The 10,051-nt window shown below is 35.2% G+C and overlaps 1 protein-coding gene across 2 annotated transcripts; it reads left to right on the forward strand.

The window, feature by feature from the left end:
• Positions 1–5,168: 5,168 nt before the first annotated feature.
• LOC131063007 (probable aquaporin NIP7-1) lies at positions 5,169–7,563 on the forward strand. Of its 2 annotated transcripts, none has more exons than XM_057996760.2 (5): positions 5,169–5,504; positions 5,798–6,022; positions 6,096–6,293; positions 6,926–6,987; positions 7,090–7,563. In XM_057996760.2, the coding sequence occupies exons 1-5, from the start codon at positions 5,340–5,342 to the stop codon at positions 7,289–7,291; spliced, it is 852 nt and encodes a 283-aa protein (XP_057852743.2). In that variant the 5' UTR covers positions 5,169–5,339; the 3' UTR covers positions 7,292–7,563. The 2 variants fall into 2 exon arrangements, with proteins under 2 accessions (XP_057852743.2, XP_057852744.2); XM_057996761.2 differs by having other exon boundaries at positions 6,099–6,293.
• Positions 7,564–10,051: the final 2,488 nt, after the last annotated feature.

Here is a 10,051-nt window from a genome sequence, read left to right on the forward strand (position 1 = left end):
CCCCTTTTTAATGAACCCTTCCGGCTGATGCATAAATAGTTCCTCATTAAGATCGCCATGGAGAAATGTCGTCTTCACATCCAACTGTTCAAGTTCAAGATCCCAGGTTGCAACCAAGCCCAATACTGCTCGAATGGTAGTCATTTTGACTACTAGCGAGAAAATTTCTTTGAAGCCGAGGTCTTGCTGCTGAGCGTATCCCTTTACAACTAGTCTTGCTCGAAATCTTTTGCGACCACCGACTTCATCTTTGAGTTTATACACCCATTTATTTCTTAATGCCTTTTTGTCAGGCAGAAGTGCCACCAAATCCCATGTCTGATTTCGCAATAGTGCATCCATTTCTTCGCACATTACAGCGTGCCAGTTATCACAATCTGCAATTTTACAAGCTTCTTTGTATGTTGCAGGCTCTGTTTGATCAAAGATTAGCAAAGTAGGTTTAGCTTCTTCACAAAACAATAAATCATAGTCAGAGAACTTTGCAGGAGGTCGCCTCTGTCTGGTAGATTTCCTCAATTGATTCTCTGTTTGAGTAGTAGAATCATTCAATTTATGTGTTCCCTGTTTATGCAAATCGACATCATTACCATTGTTAATGTGCATGGTAATTTTTTTGTTTGTTTTCTTATCTGCAGGGTATTTGAAGGCCTGTGGATTTTTGTCAACATTGGGTTCAAGCAATTCGCGGGAGAATGGGCCCACAGAGACGTCTTGTTCTGCCTGCATTGGATGAGTGAGAAGGGAGCGGGGTCTATGGGAGGGGGCTGACACATCACCAATGGCAGGAAAGCCATGTGGTGGTGGCACAAGCCCCGTGGAGACATGTGAACATGGGGGAAAGAGCAGGGAGGGCCCGTGGGGTGGAGAGACCATGGAGTGAGGGCCTGCAGCAGTGGTGAGTCACGCGAGGAGTGAGGCGAGAGAGGTTGTCGTGGAGACGGAGGTGGGTGTGTTGCGTGTGAAGATTTTGCAGTATGCCATGGGGAGAATGAAGCACAATGTGCAGGATGCGGTGGAGTTGCAGACCACTGTGGAGAATGCCCAACCAATTGGGAATAACATGAGCCAAAATGCTCATTGTAAGGGTGATCTTCCATATTTTTTGCGACATGAGTGCTGGTTTGGGGAGGATGTGCTCTATTCTGCAGACCCCCAATTTAAGAATTAAACGAAGAGTAACCATTGTCAACACTCACTTCTTCATTCTCAATCCGAGAATTGTATTCAATTGAGATAGATGTCATAGGGGCTCCCACTGAATGAGAGACCGGAGGCAGAGCGCTGGTAGTCAAATTTCAAAACAAAGACATAGGGACATATTCTTTCTCTGATTTATTTGAATCTTGTAGCGCGAGGAAGGAGGTCTCATGGAAAATTACATCCCTGCTGCGAACAATCTTTTTGTGAACTGGATCCCACAATCTGAAACCAAGTTGCTCTTCGCCATACCTCACAAAAATACATTTCAGCGACTTTGGATCCAATTTGGTTTGCTTCTCCTTGGGTATATGCGAGAAGGCTTCGCATCCAAACACATGAAGATGCAAGTATGAAATCCTCTTCCCTTGCCATTCCTCTTCCGGAATACCAAAATCCAATTTAGATGAGGGACTTCGGTTGATTAAATACACTGTCGTGTTACACGCTTCTGCCCAAAATTCATTGCCTAAACCTGCATTAGACAACATACATCGTGCCTTTTCAAGAATTGTCCTATTCATCCTCTCGGCTGCACCGTTTTCTCGAGGAGTGAAAGGAACAACCTTAATTCTTCTAATCCCATCATTAGCACATAAATCATCAAATTCATATGAACAAAATTTTCCACCATTATCGGTTTGTAAACATTTAATCTTATGCCCAATCTGATTTTCAACTAAAGCTTAGAAAATTTTAAATTTTGAAAAGACTTTAGATTTCCTAGAAAGCATATAAATCCATACTTTTCTTGTATAGTCATCAAGAAAGGTGACAAAATAGTTAGCTCCTCCAATGGAGGTTACCTTGGTAGGCCCAAAAACATCTGAATATACAAGCTCCAGCGGTGTTGTCTTTGTGTCACACCCACCTTTCAAAAAACTCTCTCTTTTGTTTGCCATAAAGGCAATGTTCATAAAAGGCTGAGTCAACAAATTTGAGGCCCGGAAGATGATTTCTTGTATGCATAACATGGAGTCCTTTCTTGCTAATATGCCCAAGTCTTTGATGCCAAAGATCCGCTTTGCTTTCCTCAATCACCATCGCAGCTCCCACTTCACCATGACTCTTAAATATGTATAGACTACCCACTTTATTACCATTTGCAATCAACATGGTACCATGAGTTACCTTCCATGTATCCAGAAGAAAATTTACATTGAGCCCTTGATCAAAGAGTTGTCCAACGGATATCAAATTCCGCTTCAATTTTGGGACATGGCGAACATCTTTGAGCAGCCATGTTTTACCACCTTCTAATGGCAGCAATACATCCCCTTTGTCTGTAATTTCACAAGCTTTGTTATCTCCTGAGAAAACATTTCCAAAATGACCTTCATGGTAGTTAATGAATGCTTCAAGACATGAGGTAGCATGATGGGAGGCACCGCAATCAAGCACCCATGAATCCAGAGTATTGTCGGTTGTTGAAAGGATTAGAACACTATCATCTTTATCGTAGACTGTATTTGCTTCATTGTCTCGCACCCTCTCTTGTTCCCTTTTGAAGTTTCTACAATCTTTCTCGACTTGACCAGCTTTGCCACAAAACCAACATTCACCATTTTTGTTCCTAGACTTCGATCTCCTTGCTGATTTTGAACATCTATGGTAATTATTTATGCCTCTATTATGACTTCTACCTCTATTTTCAGTGCTGACCACCATTAAGGCTTCACCGGATGAAGGTTCATCATTCTTTCTTCTCAAATCCTTGATGAGAAGAGTAGCTGCTACATCATTAAAAACCAACTTATTTTTACCAGATATAGATGTGCTAACTGTTGTTACAACGCCATCTCAACTTCTTGGAAAAGAACATAATAAAAGAGCAACCTTGCTCTCATCATCTTGTGTCATCCCCACAAAAGTCGCTTGACTAATCAATGTATTAAATTCATTGATGTGGTTTTCCATAGCACAACCTTCTTTCATTTTCAGTTTGTACAAGAGCTTCATGATAAACACTTTATTTGCAGTTGATGCCATTTCATACATGTCTGTGATTCTATCCCATACATCTTTTGTTGTTGCACTACCTGTGACATTGAATAGAACATTGTTGGATAACGAAAGAAAAATTGTCCCTCTTGCCTTGTCTAATTTTTCCCATTCTTCATCAGCCATCCCAACTGGCTTCTTTGCTTTCCCTTCAAGCGCAAGTGAAAGGTCTTGCTTTATTAGCAAAGACTCCATCTGCACCTTCCATAACCCGAAACTCTGTCTGGAGAACTTATCTATCTTCGCTTCTTCCATGATTCTGGAATTTCAACCACCGAAATCTTAACAACGATTTAACCTCGCTTTGATACCAATTGTTAGGATGAAGAAACGAATTTAAAACAACAAAGAAAACAGAATTAAAAACACACAACACAGATAAAAGAGACACATAGATTTATCGTGGTTCGGCAATTGCCTACGTCCACACTTGAAGCAAGGGAATCAATAGATTAATAACCAATTTGGTTTACACACATACACAGCTGCAAGCAGCTCCAGAAAATCACTACACAAATGAAATACAATCAGCTCTCGAAGAGCTTGCAAGGAGAAGTTGAAGAGCCAAGAGTTTTGGCGGCAAGATGAAGGAGTTCGTTGGACTTCACTTTCAACAACTAAATAGTTTTATTACCATCTTATTATTACCATACAAAAATGACCTAATCACAACATGTTTTGATATTTTAAATCTATAATATACAAAAACTATTCAACCAAAATCATTTTTTTTTTAAAATTAATATTAGAAACCCAACTCACATTAATCTTATAACCATTTACTACAAATTTAATATCAAATACTAGATAAGTAATTATATTTGTTACTAATCATTTCTTTTTACCATACTAGTAACATCAATCAACTAATTTTTAGATATATTTAGCTACTACTAGGAAGGAGGGATCAATAGTCATTCCTTAGGAGAAGACTTGTGCACAACTTGCTTGCATTTATATAATATAATCACATTAATATATAGTTAAAATCAATTTTAGTATATTTTTCAATTTGAAAATTTGTTCTTGATATAATCATTCTATTAAGAGCTTAGAACTTTAGCGTGATAAAAGGCACAAAGTAATTTAGAGTAGAATGTACTATCATTTTTATTGATTTCAATTTTTTAATCATAATTTTTGTTTCATGGTCTTTTGTATTTATGGTCTTCCCACACTCTGAAGTGTATTGTTCAACTAGTAGAAAAATCATCTTAAATGTGTTATAAGAGACATTAATATTACTAACTAAATATTATCATACAAAAATGACCTAATCACAACACATTTTGATATTTTGAATATATAATATACTGAAACTATTAAACTAAGATCAAATAAATAAATTTTAATAAAAATCATATTAAAAATCCTTTTACATTCATCTCATAACCATTTACTACAAATTAATATCAAATACTAGATTACTAATTATATTTGTTACTAGCCAATTATTTATGTCATACTACTAACTCAAATCAATTAACTTTTTAAATATATTTAACAATTACTACAGAAGAAGGATCAATTGAATGAGCTATCTTTTTAGAATAACTAAAATTTAGAACTATGACTCATCATGCAACTCATTAAAATAGCTCTAATACAAAATATTTTAAAATGACTTTTTAAAAATTCTAACCAAACTTAATCTAAAAATCCCAAAAGATTTTACCTCAATAAATTGCAGTCTGAAATACACAACAAAACCTTTCTCCCATGGCTGTCATCAAATCCAACACAACATAAGATGGTACAAAGACAGATAATCATACGAAATACCTGTAACAAAGTGAAAGCATGTCCTCAACATTTGGCTTCGTGAAATTTTTGCATGACCGAATGTGACGGCAACAGTTCGGATTAAAAAAGCTCTAAGACCTCGCAATCCAAGAATCCATGGCAAAAGTTGTGACCCACTTTGGCTCTGTATATATACTTTTACTCATCATTTTGTTTCCCATACTAGTTGTGTGATTATAGGCCGTTCCAGGAGGCCTCAAAAAAGCCTTCAATATTTCGTGATGGAGTGAGAGGATAGAAAGTTATGCTCTGCATTCAATGAGCATGACAGACCCACGTGAAAGTCCTTTCCTGAATTTCTTTTTAAGGGAGTAGTCAGTTTGTTTAAACAATGAATGGTGAATTGCAAATGTAATCTGAGAGAAAAAATAAGAGTAGCCACCGCCATGATGAAAGAAACAATGATTCAAACTGATAACCAAGGAGAGAGCTTCTGTAGGCCCTGCACTCCAGCAGCAAGATTTCTTAGAAGATTTTTCAGCCAACTCAGATTCCGTCCAGTAATATACATAATTTTGATTTAGATTTTATTGAAATATTTAGTAATTTCGTTTATTTGTATAGTTTTTTATTTTGATTTCAGGTAAGTTTATATAAGTCTTTGAATGTATCTAAGATCTCTATATAATGAAGCAATTGTAATTCTTTCATTATCAGTCTGATTTTCGATCATTTGACTAAGAGAGCCTTTTGTAATCTCTTGAATCAATAGAACAATTTATTTATGTTACGATTTTAGAAATAGAAACCTAACCTTCACTTATTTCTCATACAATTTACAATTTAATGGCAGATTTGTGCAGAGATAGTGGGCACATTTGTAATGACGTTCTCTATATGTGCTGTTATAGCCGTTGGGAAAATATTGCCTGGAGGAATTGGGTTGATGGAGTATGCAGCCACAGGAGCTTTTGCAATCATGGTGGTTGTGTTTTCTATTGGCCATATTTCAGGCGCTCATGTGAATCCTGCAGTGACTATAGCTTTTGCAGCAGCTGGCCAATTCCCTTGGCCAGAGGTAAGAGATTCAACTTTTTTTTGGTTAATAAAGATGATGTTGTTGTGGGTTGAATTTGAGAAGTTTTGTGTAGCAGGTGCCTTGTTATGTGCTTGCACAGTTTACAAGTGCTATTTTTGCTACCTTTGCTGCAAAAATGGTTTATGGTGTGGAAGGAGAGCTGGCCACAACTAAACCTTCTGCAGGCTGTGCAAAAGCGTTTTGGGTGGAGTTCATTGCTTCGTTCTTCATCATGCTCTTGGCATCTGCATTGTCAATCGATGCTTCAGCTGTATGTACTATTTCTTAATTAACAGATATCAAGTTTCTACAATCCATTAGATATTATCTATAGTGCTTCCTGATTAGATTGTGTATGATTTTTTGCATCGTAGATATCAAGTTTCCACAATCCATTAGATATTATCTAGAGTGCTTCCTGATTAGATTATGTACTACTTCTTAATTGTTATTTTTCACTATTTGATTTTGGATGAAAATAATTGGATTGGATAGATGTTTGAGTAAGCATAATCACAATTGATGAATGTGATGGTATGTTCCTTGATTACATCATTCACCAATGTCCGAATCTTCAGTAAATGAAATACATGATGTTGGGATCATGCTCACCACTACCACTACCCATGCAAATCTAAATTAAAAACAAAACTCAAATTCACATCTGAAACTGTTGAACCATTTGATGTTTAATGAAACTTTTCCAACTAGTTTGTGAAAAGACCACATATAAATGAGCAAAACCCAGCCAAGCTTCAATTACAATCTTTACTTCTGCTATTTCTCCATAAACCATTAGCTATCACATTGTATTAGTGGGTTATCTTTCTTTTCTGTTGGGTATCATAATCAACTGAATACTTTGCAACAGTGACCATTAAAACTTAGTGGTGTATATTGCAGATTGGACAACTGGCGGGCATTGCAGTAGGAGCATCCATTGCAATGGGCGTGTTGATTACAGCGTACAAACATCAAATTCCTTTACAGTTTTTTTCCTCCTATAAAATATTTTCTACATTGGCATTATGTGGGTATATTACATACTCTTCTTTTCTTGCATGCAGGCCTGTATCAGGAGGATCGATGAACCCAGCGAGATCTTTTGGGCCTGCTGTGGTGTCAAATGATTATGAAGACATCTGGGTGTATTTGGCGGCTCCCACAGCTGGAGCATTGCTAGCTTCCATTCTTTACAAGTATATGCGTATTCAACACCAGCAAATTCTGCCCACTTCTTCTCCTTCCCAAAGAAATTCTCTGAACTGAAAAGATCATTGAAGAAACTCTCTAAACTGAAAAGATTAGTGTGTTAAACATCTCTTAACTCTTGTTTTCCTTCTATCTAAATAAAAAAAATCCTGGACTCTTTGTTTTCTTTTCAGGCTAAAAACATTGTTCAACGTTCATAATTCAGAGCGGTTCAATATGATACATATGATGACACAGATTGTTTTGAGAGAGATCAATCTACGCCATAATGGAGCTACAGGAATTTTGAATCGGAATCAAAATAATATCATTATATATTTCTACTAAAATTTTATCAAATTGTTTTTTTAGAATATATTGATGTTTTTATTTTTTCAAATATTTTTTAATATGGTGAAAATTGTATATTTCAAGAAATTTTTAAAAAAAAATTTAATGTAATAATTAGTATGTAAAATGATGTATTTCTGTGTGGGATTTGGCAAATAACTTGATTCTACGATGTTCATGATTACAATCTTAGGATTTGTATTTGATCCTTATTTTGATCCATTGCCCATTTAAAGTTAGATATATAATTGCACCGATGACCCCTAGTCAAATGCACAAGTGTCTAAGTGACCCCAAACTTTCTAAAATTCAAATGTAAATTTTGGGCCTATAGTTTCTACTTATCTATTATGAGATGACCTTAAGTATAAAATATTTTAATTGCATGCTAGGGTGTCTTATTTGAGGCTAGTCTCTAATTCATTTAAAACATCTATCAAATTTGAGAAGCATGGCTAGCATCTAGAAAGAGACTATTATTCATTGCATTTTATATGTGTGTGTGTGGCACACACACACACACATAGATAGATAGATAGAGCATCCTAGCATATTATGTAACTAATCGTTGTCATTGATTGGCTCTATATCCTTACAAGGTTTCTTGCTACCAAAACAATTACATAGGAAGTGACAAAAAAGAGATACTACCTACATTAAATGCAAACTCCTAATAGATGTAAACATCTTTATGTGGGTCTAGACATAAAGGTGAGCAATTATAAGGCTCAAGAATGTCACAAATTATATTGGCATAGCCTGAGGGTCAAATTTGAGATTATGGGATCAATTTTGTAGTTGCACAATGTAGATCTACATTTTTGGAAGTGACCTAATAAAACAAACGAAATATCACTCATTATAATTGATCTAAATCCCAAGTAGTCTAAGGAATAAAACAACCTTAAGGAAGAATATATTATAGATTATACATAAGAAAATAATATATTAGTAAATTAACAAAATTAAATAATATATTAGTAAATTAACACAATTAGATTATTCAAGCAAGACTTTTAGCAAATATTTATGAGTTATTTCTATTCATAATAAAAATGAATGGAATATAATGGATGTTATAGATAACATTGAAAAGAATGAATATTTTTGTGACTACAAAGGAATAAACATGTTAGACTAAATTTTTATTATCACCATAAGGCTATTTGTTCTCATCTGCTAGAGTGAAGGATCAAATGAATAATTAAATTTGCATATCAAGTACAAAACATGAAGGGAAGATGAAATGATTCTTGCTCCTAAATATTTGACCTTAGATAGTTCCTTGTCTATTTATATTCTCAATGATTGACATTCAATTCTACATCTAAAGGAGAAGTTCCAACTAACATCTACAATGCCATATGTAATCAATTGATGATTGTACTAGGTTCTATACTTAAATAATGGTGTTTCATGTGGTGTAGGTATTTTCAAATGTTGCATGCATATTGTGGTGTTTCTCATGGTGCATATGCATCCATTTGTTAAACATGTATGGTTAGTATGAGCATGTGTGGTGGTGCACAATGTCATGTCACATGAATCAATAGTGTGTGAAGGGTTTTTGAGTCCATATAGTGGCATGCAAGAAAACACAAGTGCTTAAATATAAGGTGTTAAGGGTTTTGAGGCTTATATGGTAATGTTTCATGATTTGTACTTACCTATGTGGTGACATGTGGTGTTAAAATTATCAGGCACAATGTTCATCTTGGCATTACACAAGCATGCAATGGACATGAATGCAAGGGATCCATTTTGTCCATAATACTTTTGAGTTCCTCCATGTCATTAGCTACCTTGGGGTGCTCCAATCTAGTAAAGCATCAAGCTAAGGATATTCAACTAGATGATGACACCAATATAGGGCATTTCATTCCTATGATGTGAACTTCAACTAGAGATAACACCATGGTCTTCATACTAATTGGTAACACTTTAATGTTGTGCTACACTTATTTATTGATCCAACAAATGACTATCTTAGAATTGTGTAAATGTTGTATAGAATAATTTAGTTATAAACGCATGAACTATTTTGAGCTATATAGATAGAATTCCTTGAGGGCCTCCTTTGTGCTCTTATCATTTTTCACCCCTTAATTTGATAAAATGGCCCCTATTTAGATTAGTTTTAGGTTCCTCAACTATGGATTTAATTTCATGCTCCTATTATAAATGCTTACAAGTCCCAAGGATGTATGTGATATTCCTATGCTCTAACACTAAGAAGAGGGGTTTAGGCATAGCCTTGTTATCACCTCAAATGATAATCAAATATTCATTGGATATGCTAGATTAGCTTACATAGCAATTAATACCAATATTGTAGTTGCATTTACTCGAGGGTAACCTAATCAAAATAACACAAATTTATTTTGTGGAACAACTTCTATTATATACCAATAAAAATCACATGAATTGGATCTCAAGGTATTTCAATCAAAGTAATGCATTATGCTAGTGTTTTTCAACATAGTGTGT

This window comes from Cryptomeria japonica, chromosome 2 (genome assembly GCF_030272615.1).
Source record: "Cryptomeria japonica chromosome 2, Sugi_1.0, whole genome shotgun sequence".
NCBI classification, from domain to species: domain Eukaryota; kingdom Viridiplantae; phylum Streptophyta; class Pinopsida; order Cupressales; family Cupressaceae; genus Cryptomeria; species Cryptomeria japonica.